This window comes from Selaginella moellendorffii, unplaced genomic scaffold (genome assembly GCF_000143415.4).
Source record: "Selaginella moellendorffii unplaced genomic scaffold, v1.0 SELMOscaffold_15, whole genome shotgun sequence".
NCBI classification, from domain to species: Eukaryota; Viridiplantae; Streptophyta; class Lycopodiopsida; order Selaginellales; family Selaginellaceae; genus Selaginella; species Selaginella moellendorffii.
Window position 1 is genome coordinate 600,142 of NW_003314276.1, and position 13,147 is coordinate 613,288.

The following is a 13,147-nucleotide window of genomic DNA, read 5'->3' on the forward strand; positions in this document are numbered from 1 at the left end:
TCAACACAGTAGACTATCAACGCGATCCCGGCCCAGCGATTTGTCGGCTTGACACAAATCTATATAGTCCGCGTAACTGGATTGCCTGTACATGGCTGGATGGCTAGAGCTGAGCAGCTCTTGCGCGGGGCAAATGCTCACGCCGGGAAGAGGAGAATAATTGACGACGATAGAGACGCGCTCCGAGTGCTCAAAGACGAGAGCCCTGTGCCCTTGGCTCTTGTATTTGCCATTGCTTATCACCTGACCCATTCACAGTTACAAGGGCTAAGCTAAGATATGAATCTTTCGTGTACTAGCTTGCCTGTGTGACATCGCCGATGTTGACAATGAGACCGTCGCGTACGGGCTTGACGGGCAGCCACAAGCCATTCTTGAGCACCTCGAGGCCTTCCTTTTCGCTCTCCTCGATCAGGATGGTGAAGGTGTCCATGTCTGAGTGGGCTCCCACGCCCAGGACTCGATCAGCAAAGGGGCACAAGGGATACAAGTTAAGGCGAAGGCTCGCAACACTGTCCGCCAAAACTTCCTTGAAGTGATCGCGGGGCAAGCCGAGTGATTCAGAGAGATCGGCTGCTAGCTTCTGTGCGTACTCTCCGATCTGCTTTCCAGCTTCATCCACGTAGACCCTGTGCACAAGCAAATCGTCAACCTTGAATACACCATGCATTTTGAAGGACCTGAGCAACTCGGGCTTGTCGGGCCACACCGTTTCCACATTGCGGGCCGATTCCGGGGACAGATACATGCACAGAGTGTCGACCCAATCGCTTGTTCCATCGGATGACTTCCCGAAGGCACCATACCCGGCACTCTCTCCCGTCTTCCTCCTCCACTTCCGCTTCTCTTGAGACGGCATCACGTAGAACTCATACGCCAGCCTCCTCAAGTTTCGGACCACCTCCATGTCAACTCCGTGATTGACAACCTGCATGCGCACAGCTTGGTCAATTATCACAGTTCACAACCACAATCTTTATAGCAGACCTGAAAGAAGCCCCAATCCTGGCATGCCTCTTTGAGCTCCCTCAGCATTGTGCTCCTGTCGTGCAACATATCAATGACTGGGATCTCGAGGCCCAAGGTGGTGCAACGCCTGTCTCTGGGACCGTAGCCATCCGGCTGAACAAAGCGCTGCGGAACTGTTTTGGGACAGCTCTTCAGAAGCTCTTGGATCGCCTGCCCTTTCTCGTCTCCACTGCCTTCCTCCATCGCGTTGCGTGCTCCAGCGTTCTCGATCTGCAGGGGATTGTAAGGTGGCGCAATGCATATAGATGTCTGAGACTTGAGAAGGAAAACGAAGAGCTCAAGATATAACTCTCCAAGATGGCGGAGCAACTAACTGGTAGGTGGATGTTTGTTGAAATTGACATGGAGATTCCGAGAGCTGTGACCATGCTGTCACAAACACATATGAACCTCGCATTTGAAGTGATCTCACTCATCTCTATCCGATCCAATCCATTTTGACCAATCAAAGTCAAGCTGACCGTGTGCTGACCATGTTCCCAACGATTTCGCACCTTGTCTGGAATTGATGGATGCTACCACGGCGAGCGGTCGATGACCCACAGGTGACTGCGTTTGCGCGAGCTCTTGGCGCGTGTGCCACCTCCAGGAACCTCGCGCAGGGCAAGCGCGTCCATGCCAACATCCTGGGAAGCGAGCACCGGGAGGACAGGTTCCTCGGGAACCTCCTGGTTGACATGTATGCCAAGTGTGGCAGCGCCCAGGACGCGAGGCTGGCCTTCGACGGGATCGTCAGCAGAAACGTCTTCTCCTGGAACATCCTGGTCGCGGCCTACGAGCAGAATGGACGAGCCCACGACTCGGCAGCTGCCTTCTCGCGGATGCCGCAGCACAACGTCGTCTCCTCGAATGTCATGCTCAAGATCCTGGCCCGCGAGCGAGACCTCGAGGGAGCGGCACGCACGTTTCTGTGGATGCCGGTGCGTGATGTTCTCTCCTGGAACACCATGATCCTTGCACAGACCCAGGAGCTCCTAGAACCCGCGACACAGATGTTTGAGCGGATGCCGGCATGGAGCCTGGTCACCTGGAACACTATGCTCGCAGCACATTCCATAAGCGGGGATCTGGAAAGTGCCTACACCATCTTTGATTCGATGCCGCGGAGAGATGCCGTGTCGTACAACGCAATGCTCATGGTGTACGCCCACCACGGCATGGTGGATGCAGCAAGGAGCATGTTTTTCAGGATGGAGCACAGGGACGTTATCTCGTGGACGTCTATGTTTCAGGCTTATGCCCAGAGCGGGCATCTTGTTGAGAGCCGCATTCTCTTTGAGAAATCTCCCCAGTGGGACGCTCCCTCTTGGAACTCGATTATCGTTGCTCATGCAAACAACGGGCATCTTCGTGAGGCGGTGGATCTGTTCGAGCGGATGCCGGAGCGGGATATCGTGGCTGCGACCATCATCGTCCAGGCATGCGTGCACAGCCGAGAACTTGACAAGGCCGTCCGGGTGTTTGTGACGATGTCGTATCGCAGCGTGACGACTTGGAACTCCATGATCCACGGCTACTTTCAGAATGGCCAGTACGAGGAGATGCTACAAACGCTGGACAGGATGCCATGCTGGAATGTTGGGTCCTGGAACCCCACAATTGCGGCCTTTTCGCAGAGCAACCAGCTCCAGAAGGCTCGGGACATGTTCGACTCGATGCTGGAGCGGGATGTGGTGACGTGGAACTCCATGCTCACGGGTTTGTCTCAGAATGGTCACGTCCGGGAGGCCGTGACCATGTTTCAAGCGATGCCGCAGCGTGATGTCGTGTCGTGGAACGCAATGGTGGCAGCTTACGGCAAGAACGAGCAGCTCAAGTACGCCGAGTCCACATTCAAGCGTATGCCGCAGTGGGACTTGGTGTCGTGGAACTCGCGAATGGCGGCCTGCCTCGACAACTTCGACATGGAAGCGGCCAAGGAATCCTTCGACGCAATGCCCCAGCACACCGTTGTCTCCTTCACAGCGATGGTTCACGCGTTTGGACAAGCTGGTCGAGTGGACGAAGCCTGGACTGGTTTCTCCAAAATGCCGCAGCACAATCTCGTGTCCTGGAATGCCATGGTCGCTGCATTCGGTCAGAACCGCTATACCGATGAAGCTGCCGCTCTCTTCAGTGAGATGCCCGAGTGGAACCTCCTGTCGTGGAACCTGATGATCACTGCTCTCGGGTCGACTGGATACCTCGTGGAAGCGAAGCGTTTACTGGATAGTATGCCCGAGGAGGATCTTCTAGCAAAGACTGCTTTGATTACAGCCTATGGGTCATATGGCCGGGTGGTGGAAGCAAAGGTGTTGTTTGATACCACCACGCAACGGGATCTAGTGGTCTGGACGGCTATGCTCGAAGTTTATGCTCACAATGGACACTGCTGCTCGGCTTTCGAGATCTTCCAGGACATGGATTGTGAGGGAGTGAAGCCCAATGAAGTGTCGGTGCTCTGCCTCCTCACTGGCTGCAGCCACAAAGGCATGGTGGACAGTGGCCGTTTTTATTTTATGGCTGCGTTGGAGAGCTATGGATTGAAACACACGATTCAGCATTTCCATTGCATGATAGACATGCTGGGGCGTGCCAAGCGGCTGAACGAAGCAGAAGAGCTAGTTGAAACGATGCCATTTGTGGCTGATGACTGGGCTTGGGCCATTCTCCTGTCAGCTTGCAAAGTTCACGGAGATGTAGATCGTGGAAAGCGAGCTGCGAAGCGCGTAATGCAGCTAGAGTCCGGCAATGGAGCTTCCTACGTGCTTTTATCCAGCATGTTTGCCGTCGAGGATGATTCTAAGACGGACGCAGCTACCGTTAAGCTGGATGCTTATGCTTAACTTTGGAGCCATTGACTTACACCACTGGAAAGCGATAAGGCAAGCGAGCAAGGAAGCAACATAAGAGAATCCATGGTTGCATTCGCGTCTATTTCCTGGGCACGCTTAAAAGCTGGTCATATCCTTCCGGTGAGCTCCAGATTGAGGCAGAATTTGCTATCACCGGTGAAAGTAGCAGTACCAACAGTATGTATGGAGAAAGGCAACAAATCTATTTCCTTTGGAGACAAATTGCTCGACTACATCGAAGGTAAGGCTCTCTTACGTCCCGCGCTAACGTTGTTCAACTCATTGTTCCAGGAGGCCCGAAAATGAGGAAGTGGTATGGAGCACCAGATGTGCAATCTACCAAGTTTGCAGGTACGTGTGTGTTTTGATTGAGAAATGGATTATCTGACTTATATCGACAAGCAGAGGAGAAAAAAGAAGACGATAACCAAGACGAAGAAGAAGAAGAAGAGGGAGGAGTTAGAGATGCTGTTCTTGTTACTGATGCAGACAGCGAGACTGGTCAGGTTGAGCAACTTCTTTTTTTCCTCGTGTTTCCTCTCTTTTTGATACCAAGAATTCTGGTTGCAGTTAGTGGTGCTGTCTCTCATTGTCCAACGCTGTCGAGTTCGGGTTCTAGTTCGCGACGTGAAACTTGCCACCAATGCTTTTGGTTCCTATGTGGAGGTAAGAGATTTCTTTGGCAGTCTGATGCAAAAAGCCTATTTTGTAAAGCCCATCGTTGGCACTGTGAACGACAGGGGGAGTCTGATCAAAGCATGCAAGGAAGTGCGAGCCATTATATGCCCAAAGAAGGTAGTGTTTTCCTTTGCTCCTGTTACAATTTCTCCTTTTTCTTCTTTTATAGCTGGGAGCTCTGGCTGAGAATGACAAGAAGATGTTGAAAGGAGTGGAACACATTGTTTACGTCTCAGAGGTAACATACACTTCTATGCATGTTCATCTGTGATGATCGCCGTGCAGCTCGCAAGCTCCCGCGCAGCAAGAGGCCTCCAGTCACTGCTCCGGTCAGGATCAGCACAAGACGCTCTCCGAGACGAAGCTGCTCTCGCAAAACTCGGTGTTCCATACACCATACTCCGGCCAGCGATGCTAAGAGACGAACCAGGCGGTGTCAGGGGTTTCAAGGTCAGGAGAGTTGATCAAGTGGAAGACAGCTCCGGGGTAAGCAGAAGCCATGTTTCCATCTCGCGCAAAACTCTTCTTCTCCCTCTGTAGATCGAAGGGATGATGAGCAGAGAAGACGCGGCACTCTTGTGTGTCAAAGCACTGGACGCAAGGCCCCAGCAAGCACTTGTTCTAGAGGTAAATCGCAACGTTTCCGGCATTTGTTCCAACGTCGCTCTCACAGATCGCCAACATTGATGCGCAAGCGAGAGATGTAGAGGCGGTATTCGGAGGTTGAGAACATCTTGTAAATGTCTACAGTGTATCCAATTCTAGGGTTCTTGGGAGGATGAAGGCGTCGGCCAAGCTGCGCGATGGGCAGGAGCCGCTGCTCCGAGCCAAGATCCCGCTCAACATCCTGGGGCTGCCAATCTGCTCGGGCGTGAGCATGGGCAGCAGCCAGGAGCTGGGGCTCCACGTCTCGACGCTGGTGGCGGCGGGGCCTTCATGCCGGGTAACGTTTCTCCCCAACGATTCCCACGCGCCCGTGTGTGTGATGATCAAGGCAGGGTTTGGGCCCTGGGGATCTCCCGTGGGCTCCTGCCTCGCCATCTCCGCGCAGCTCAAGCTTCCAACTTGGAGCCAGCAGCGACCCTCCTTTTCCATTTCACTCAAGCCGCGCAATGGTGATTTCATGCTGCTCAAGAATGTGAGGGGAATCGAGCTCAAGGGCCGCAAACCAAGCAAGGAAGAATCGCCGGACGAGGCGACTGCCTCGAATGGCGTGAGTGTTGCGGAGCTGGCCAAAGCATTTGACAAGGAGAAAACAAGCAGCACCAAGAATGTGAATGGCTGCTTGGAAGACGATGGCTGGGTGATCCCCGACGCTGGAACGATGACAAGAACACGAAGAAAAGGTTTCAGCACCACCCCGGCTGCCTTCAAGGGGTGGAGTGTAGCAGCGCACAGCAGCCTTCCCCTGGGGCAACGGGTGTACGCTGGAATAAGATGGCGAGTGGGAGTCCCTGGAGATTTGGTTGAGACTCTGGCCTCTAATCCTCACAAGCTCTGGTCACGATTGAGCTCCCCGGTTCTCAAGCTCGACAAGATCACCCTCTACAGCATCGAGCCCAAGGACGATCAAGCGAAGCCCGACAGCATGAGTGATTCCATGGCAGCAGCTCAGCAAGCTTGGATGGAGGAGAACCAAGAGCTTAACAAGGTCGCGGCCATGTGTTCTTCCATACGGAGGCAACTCCATCTGGTGTACAGCGAGAACCGAGTTCTGAGGAACACACTGGAGGAGATGCGAAGGAACTTTAACAGCAGGGGAAGCACCCCCACGGAGATGCCATCTTCCATAGTCATGGACAAAGCTGTGCTACCATTGGCCGACTACGAGAACTTCCACAGGAGTCAGCAATCGCCAATCCCGGGGAAGAAGGAATTTGATGCCGATGCTACTGCTCCGGCCGCTGACAAGAATAGGGAGCAACAGAATCAATACCAGAGCAAACAACACAAGCCACGGCCGCCGGATACTGCTGCTGTAGCTCCCGAGAAATCTGGCCCTCCGCCACCTCCCGCTCCTTCGGCGTCTGCAGTTGCCAAGGAGCTCAAAAAGGCAATCAATGCAAGCAAATCGACGTGATTGCTTGTGTCATGATGTATATAGGAAAATGTAAAGTACGTTTTCTCAAATCAAGATGAACAGTCTATTTACAATATTCAATCAAAGGAACTTCTCCAAACCAAAACTCTATAGGCCATTGCAAGCGTGCCACCTTCCAGATATACGTGCCAAACTGAGCTTGGTCCTACTGGTTAGCGTGAGGCCTCCGTAAAAGAATGAGTTTGTAAAAGTCCACCACCATGATCGTGATGGAAGAAAGACGGGCTCTACTGCTTGGTGTCCTTAAACCACCAGCTTGCTGGAACTCCAAGCTCTGCCTTGAGATAGTCCGATCTCTTGTTCACCAGTGCGATATCCCGGGTGCCCGAGACACTGAAGGGCTTGCTCGGCCCTTGGTAGCCATCAACCAGGTGAAGCAAGGCCTCCAAGTTGTGCAGATCGGTCAAGCCACCATCTTCCCTCAGAAACGGAGAGATGTCGCTGCTGAGCTCAAACTCGGTGCCAACATGGGTGTAGGCCCATGGGAACCTGTGGAAGATGAGCGAGCTGATATCACAGCTGTCCTCGTTGACAATCACCCCTGGAACTTTGGGCACCAGGTCTGCGCCATTGCGTGTCTGGAGGACTTTGAGCCCGAGCTCGAGGCACCTGTTCTTGAAACCCCGGTTCCCAACTCGGGGTGCCGAGAATGTGAAGACGGACACCGGGGTATTGCTCCCGGGCAGCCCAAGCTCTGTCACGTCGTAGGCGCTGAGGAGTGCAAGCGCGCCACCCAGGCTGTGGCCCGTGAACGTCATACTCAGCTGCTCACCCTGGTAGAGCCCGACCAATCGCTTGATCTCCGAGTGGAGATGCTGCCTCGCGCTCATCCCGTCGTGATCGCCGGGGACTGGAGACGTGTAGATGCTGAGAAATCCCGTCTCCACTTTCACGCCTTTGGTGTTGTGATCCGTGGGGTCGAGCCCGGTGGGGCGGAGGAGATCCTTGAGGTTCTCGATCCACTCGAGCTGCGTCACCGTCCCGCGCCAGGCCACCACAATGTCGCGGCGTCCCAACCGTCGGATGGCCTCGTCCGACGTGGCAACCGCCACGAAGCCCATCCAGTTGGTGTCCGACGTCCACGAGTCGTCGCCGGGTTGGGCGTTGGAATTGGAGCGCTTGAAGAAACTGGGCAAGCCCAGCTGCGATGTCGCGTAGAGATAGGCCGTGATTTCGTATCCCGTGCTTGGGAGTCCCACGGATTGGAGCAGCTCCTCCTTGGAGAACTTTGTGTCTCCACAGAATTCCGAGCCCTCGCTGTATTCGAAGCCGTCGTAGCAAACCTGCGCAAATTCACCGTATCGGATGATCTCCCGCCGGAGCCGATCGTCGATGGAGGCGTTGGCGGGCGGGAGGAGCGGACTCCAGTGGCATGCATCCCGCCAGCCTGACAGCTGCGTCTCCTCCAGCTCCACAACCCGCGCGCCATGACCATCTCCATCAGATCTCTCCAACGTCCTTCTCTTGAATGACAGTGACAATGAAACTCGTGCCATGATCTCGATGCTCGCTCCCGAGGCTTTGATGGGCTTGGAAATTGTTGATACGCCTATCGATCGATCAGCTCCTCCTTGGCGAGTATGGTTGCAATGAATCAGATGATCGCTTTGTAAAGAACTTCTCCCCTTCTTGTTTCTCCCTTCGTGTAAATTGCTGCTGGAATGCTGAGATTGTGGCAGAGGATTTATAGCAGTATCGCTTTCAAAGTTTGCCACCGGGTCAAAAGAAGCATATACGAAATTCTCACGTTGGTCTCTTCTCTTCTCGAATGGGAAACATAACAGTCAAAATTCAAACCACACCACCCCACAGGGTCAATCATATGGAAGGAGGTATTGCGTATTTGATTAGAAGACTTTCACTGAACTTTCACTCTTCATTCTTATTTAGAGGGAATTATAAATTCAAGTGACATAATGAATTTTCATTACAAAGTTGAACATCAATGTTGGTCAACACATTGCATATGACACGGCAATAGTGTGGTGGCGCCACTCTATGGAGCCTTTCCTCAATCAAGACTCCAAGTGGTTCATCAAGGAGATGATTAATTACATGGGGTTGGGATTTCCAATCAATGCTTGCCAGCTTTGAATTTTGGAGAAGCTTTACAAAGCTCATGAAGATTGACATCAATTTAAGTATCTTTAGAGAGATGAATAGATTGAGTGAATCAACCAAGTGGTTGAAGACATGCTAAGATGCACTATGCATAAATAGAATAACTTTTTATTTTCTGTCAAGTTTTTCTATAAGGGTGGGGTTCCATGTGTCCCCCACCTGGAAATTTTTTCACCCTGGAAAAAAAAACTTCCCCCTTCGAATATTTTAAGGTTACATGTAACCCACGTTTAAAATGTCATGTCATCAATATAGTTTTTGCCAACTCAGTTAAATTTGTTTTGTCTTTTTTAAGCAATGATTACTATTTTTATACGTGGTACTATTTTATTGACTTGTTCTACCGGGTTTCAGGCACCGGGAGAAATTTTGGGGGGGGACATCAGGTTCCCCCAATTCCATTGCCACGTCACTGGTGGGGTACATGAAACAAGGGGTTAAAAATTTTCCCCCTTGAAAAACTTCCCCCGGTACCCTGCCCTAACAACAATTAGCATAGTGGCACTAAAATATAAGACACTTAAGTTTAGAGCCAAATTCCAAGCTAAATTCCAAGCCTATTATTCTATGAACAAAAGTTTAATATGCACTCAAAAAAACACCATTTCCTTATATTCAACTTTTGCATATAAAATAGTGTCAAATTGAGTTCAGAATAACATACCAATGGCCTAATGTGAGAAAATAGATACCCCATTAACTAAAGTAGCATGGAATTTGGGCAAGTTAGATGTAAAACAAGGAATGACACAGTTGAAAATTAATGTTCCAAATAATCACTTATATTTCCAACTATTATCTATACTATATTTAAAATCCCCCATATTTGCTAAAAGGTGTTTTGACAAGGAATGAATCTCAAGTAAATTCCTATTAAATGTTTCAGGCTGAGGAAAAAAAGATGGAGCCAAGAAATGTGATCAGACTGGAGGAAGGATTGTTATAACCCTGGGATTAATATTCATCTATATGGTTTAAGGATGATTAAGTTAAATTTAGTTAGTTTATTTTAACAAAGATTGACTAATCTAGAGCAGTGGCACAGGCAGTCCAGGGTGGTTATTTACTTTGCATCTGCATGTTAATTCTTCCCTACATTCAAACAAGTCATCATGGTCCTAAGGCTCAATTTATGCAGGAGAGGATACATCAAATGTCATGGAAATAATATAAAATCTGGCAATAAATATCCTAAGCAAATCACATATCTACCGTAATTAATGAAGGCCACATTAAATTATTTTTCAAAAGTATGGTGGTCGACAAAAAGAAATGTCCATACTTTTTCAAGACTTTCTCTCCAGCTTAGGATAGGAAGGTGGTGGTGGTATATATGGACTTGAGCACTATTTATAAGCTAATATTGATAAATAAGCTACAAAACTAATGCACATCTTGTCTTTGGAGCACTCATCTTGGTTTAGTATGATTAATTGATCATGCAAGTTGACTATTTTATTTTATTTTATTTTTTAAAATCATTTAGTGATGATAGAAACCAAAATGGAAGTAATTCTTATCACTACTTGCATTCTAGATATTGCAACCTCAAGTGATCATCAAAAGAAATTGTTAAAACTTTTAAAACAAACTTTTATCCTAGTGCATGCAAGCTCCATTATCATCAACTCTCAAAACCATTTGAATCATAGTCTTCCATTAGGATGAGCATTCAAGATTCTCCTGATATAAGATTCTAAAGGAAAATGTGGAATAAACTGATCTTGAATGGAAATCTTTATTCAAGTTTAAAGCATAATAATCTATATGTATAACTATTAGTTTTAATTATCCATGGTGGATTATTTTTATAACAAATAATATATTTGATGATTGTAAAATAAAAAATGCAGTTGCAGGTTATGTTGTTTGCTCTGGTTTTGAATCAGCTGCTCTCTCTTTTCAAGTATTGCAAATATAATTTTCAAGTGACGCTTGGTTCATATCAACTAATAAAATTAAATCTGAAAACATACATGCTAATATTTATTAAAGTAAATTGAAGCTATGCATTAAATAATTTGCTGCAGGATTTTTTCTTAATTACCAGATACTCCTGCTAGGTCCCAAGGAATCTATCCCTTGGCCACGGCCATGGATTGCTCACTGCAGCTGCATCATCAATCTCCTCAGCTGCACCGCACTCCCTTGTGGCCAAGGAGCTCAAGAAGGGAAACAACGCAAGCAAATTGTTTGTGTCAAAGTTTTTCAAATCAAGATATTTACCAGATTCAATCGAATGAACTAAGTTTCCCAAATCAAAACTCTATTGCAAGCGTGCCACCTTTCAGTTATACGTGTCAATCTGAGCTTGATCCTACGGATCAGCTTGAGGCCGAGGCTTGGTGTCCTTAAACCACCAATTTGCTGGAACTCCAAGCTCTGCCGTGAGATAGTCCGATCTCTTGTTCACCAGTGCGATATTCCGGGTGCCCGAGACACTGAAGGGCTTGCTCGGCCCTTGGTAGCCATCAACCAGGTGAAGCAAGGCCTCCAAGTTGTGCAGATCGGTCAAGCCACCATCTTCCCTCAGAAACGGAGAGATGTCGCGGTGCCAACATGGGTGTAGGCCCATGGGAACCTGTGGAAGATGAGCGAGATGATATCACTGCTGTCCTCGTTGACAATCACCCCTGGAACTTTGGGCCGTGGGGTCGACGGAGGAGATCCTTGAGGTTCCCGATCCACTCGAGCTGCGTCACCGTCCCGCGCCAGGCCACCACAATGTCGCAGCGTCCCAACCGTCGGATGGCCTCGTCCGACGTGGCAACCGCCACGAAGCCCATCCAGTTGGTGTCCGACGTCCACGAGTCGTCGCCGGGTTGGGCGTTGGAATTGGAGCGCTTGAAGAAACTGGGCAAGCCCAGCTGCGATGTCGCGTAGAGATAGGCCGTGATTTCGTATCCCGTGCTTGGGAGTCCCACGGATTGGAGGAGCTCCTCCTTGGAGAACTTTGTGTCTCCACAGAATTCCGAGCCCTCGCTGTATTCGAAGCCGTCGAAGCAAGCCTCCGCGAATTCGCCGTATCGGATGATCTCCCGCCGGAGCCGCTCGTCGATGGAGGCGTTGGCGGGCGGGAGGAGCGGACTCCAGTGGCATGCATCCCGCCAGCCTGAGCTCAGCACCAGCTGCCTCTCCTCCAGCTCCACAACGCGCGCGCCATGACCATCTCCTTCAGATCTCTCCAACGTTCTTCTCTTGAATGAGAATGACAATGAATCTCCTTCTCTCTCCAACGTCCTTCTCTTGAATGACAGTGACAATGGAACTCGTGCCATGATCTCGATGCTCGCTCCCGAGGCTTTGATGGGCTTGGACAATTGTTGATACGCCTATCGATCGATCAGCTCCTCCTTGGCGTGATCGCTTCCTAAAGAACTCTTGTTTCTCCCATCGTGTAGATTGCTGCTGGAATCCTGAGATTGTGGCAGAGGATTTATAGCAGTATCGCTTTCGAAGTTTGCATATACGAAAGCATATACGAAATTCTCGCGTTGATCTCCTCTCTTCTCGTCTCGAGTGGGAAACGTAACAGTCAAAATTCAACCAGGGTCAACCCTACGCAAGGCGGTATCGAGTCTTTGACCAGAAAACTTTCACTCAACTTTTACTCTTCATTCTCATCCGTCCAGTAAAGCAAACTAGTTGCGAGGTCGGGATCACTGTTCTCCTCCACCATCATCGCATCCTTTTCGTTTCCCTGGAGCTGGCGATCATAGGCGTCGATTGGAAGTCCCGACGCCAGGTACTTGATCATCTCCTTGACGAACCGCCCGGAGTCTCGATCGAGGAAAGGCTCCAAGAGCGGCGCCACCACTCTCTCGCAATCCATGGCTGCCGCTGGGGATCGCGCCATGTCGCTCAGGTTCTTTCTCCCACTTGTCCTCAGCAGTCTCTCCAATGCCCCCTTGACGAGATGTGCCACCAGCGTCACATCTCTGTCTAGCATCAGCGCTTGGACCTCCCTCACGATCCAATCCCACAGGTACTTGCTGCAATCCCTCCCCGTCCCAGCCGCCCTGACGACATCCCCCTCGAATTCCTGGCTGTAGCGCTTGCGCCGCCACATCTGTGCCGGCGTGAGCGCGAGCTTGTGCGTGCTCCGATGGGGATGCACGAGACAGTGCCTGGAGAAGATACTCACCCCGTCCTCCATGGCCACGCCGTGGACGAGCGAATCATAACCTCCCTTGCAGATTGGGCATCGCAGGAATTCGCCGGTGGAAGAGTAGGCCAGCATCGCCTCCGACCACGTGAGAATGCAGGGGTAGCAGAAGCCATGGAAGCAGCCATCCACGAACGCGGGATCGCTGCGCTCGTCCGCCAAGCAAATCGCACAACCCACCATGTGCCCTAAAACTCAAAACCCTAAACGAAGCATATC

General features: G+C 50.4%; 5 protein-coding genes across 5 annotated transcripts; 2 read left to right on the plus strand and 3 right to left on the minus strand.

Moving 5' to 3' along the window:
- On the minus strand, positions 1-1,212 carry LOC9632938 (probable 2-oxoglutarate-dependent dioxygenase ANS). The gene is made up of 3 exons (XM_024675513.1): positions 1,015-1,212; positions 347-928; positions 1-243 (listed from the first exon to the last, which is right to left on the minus strand). Exons 1-3 carry the CDS (start codon positions 1,210-1,212, stop codon positions 1-3), a joined length of 1,023 nt encoding a protein of 340 aa, XP_024531281.1.
- Positions 1,213-1,326: 114 nt separating this feature from the next.
- On the plus strand, positions 1,327-3,854 carry LOC112346474 (pentatricopeptide repeat-containing protein At4g02750-like). Its single transcript, XM_024675514.1, has 2 exons — positions 1,327-1,431; positions 1,575-3,854. Exons 1-2 carry the CDS (start codon positions 1,327-1,329, stop codon positions 3,852-3,854), a joined length of 2,385 nt encoding a protein of 794 aa, XP_024531282.1.
- Positions 3,855-3,896: 42 nt separating this feature from the next.
- Positions 3,897-5,320, plus strand: LOC9633454 (uncharacterized protein At5g02240). The gene is made up of 9 exons (XM_024675678.1): positions 3,897-4,104; positions 4,155-4,214; positions 4,269-4,369; positions 4,434-4,529; positions 4,578-4,658; positions 4,711-4,779; positions 4,827-5,027; positions 5,082-5,168; positions 5,215-5,320. Exons 1-9 carry the CDS (start codon positions 3,927-3,929, stop codon positions 5,266-5,268), a joined length of 927 nt encoding a protein of 308 aa, XP_024531446.1. The 5' UTR covers positions 3,897-3,926; the 3' UTR covers positions 5,269-5,320.
- Positions 5,321-11,390: 6,070 nt separating this feature from the next.
- Positions 11,391-12,041, minus strand: LOC112346475 (phospholipase A1-Igamma3, chloroplastic-like). Its single transcript, XM_024675515.1, has one exon. It carries the CDS (start codon positions 12,039-12,041, stop codon positions 11,391-11,393), a length of 651 nt encoding a protein of 216 aa, XP_024531283.1.
- A 54-nt stretch (positions 12,042-12,095) lies between these two features.
- Positions 12,096-13,111, minus strand: LOC112346476. The gene is made up of 2 exons (XM_024675516.1): positions 12,406-13,111; positions 12,096-12,277 (listed from the first exon to the last, which is right to left on the minus strand). Exons 1-2 carry the CDS (start codon positions 13,109-13,111, stop codon positions 12,096-12,098), a joined length of 888 nt encoding a protein of 295 aa, XP_024531284.1.
- Positions 13,112-13,147: the final 36 nt, after the last annotated feature.

Excerpts from the sequence above, each read along its gene's own strand:
- LOC9632938 (XM_024675513.1), bottom strand. The coding sequence starts at position 1,212 with ATGGAGGAAGGCAGTGGAGACGAGAAAGGGCAGGCGATCCAAGAGCTT. Across the intron at positions 929-1,014 it reads TGCTGAGGGAGCTCAAAGAG|GTTGTCAATCACGGAGTTGA; the intron begins GCATGCCAGGAT and ends GTGCGCATGCAG. Across the intron at positions 244-346 it reads TGTGGCTGCCCGTCAAGCCC|GTGATAAGCAATGGCAAATA; the intron begins GTACGCGACGGT and ends TGAATGGGTCAG.
- LOC112346474 (XM_024675514.1), top strand. The coding sequence starts at position 1,327 with ATGGCGGAGCAACTAACTGGTAGGTGGATGTTTGTTGAAATTGACATG. Across the intron at positions 1,432-1,574 it reads ATATGAACCTCGCATTTGAA|GTGACTGCGTTTGCGCGAGC; the intron begins GTGATCTCACTC and ends GATGACCCACAG.
- LOC9633454 (XM_024675678.1), top strand. The coding sequence starts at position 3,927 with ATGGTTGCATTCGCGTCTATTTCCTGGGCACGCTTAAAAGCTGGTCAT. Across the intron at positions 4,370-4,433 it reads CAGACAGCGAGACTGGTCAG|TTAGTGGTGCTGTCTCTCAT; the intron begins GTTGAGCAACTT and ends TTCTGGTTGCAG. Across the intron at positions 4,530-4,577 it reads CTTTTGGTTCCTATGTGGAG|CCCATCGTTGGCACTGTGAA; the intron begins GTAAGAGATTTC and ends TATTTTGTAAAG.
- LOC112346475 (XM_024675515.1), bottom strand. The coding sequence starts at position 12,041 with ATGGCACGAGTTCCATTGTCACTGTCATTCAAGAGAAGGACGTTGGAG.
- LOC112346476 (XM_024675516.1), bottom strand. The coding sequence starts at position 13,111 with ATGGTGGGTTGTGCGATTTGCTTGGCGGACGAGCGCAGCGATCCCGCG. Across the intron at positions 12,278-12,405 it reads TGATCCCGACCTCGCAACTA|ACGAGAAGAGAGGAGATCAA; the intron begins GTTTGCTTTACT and ends TTCCCACTCGAG.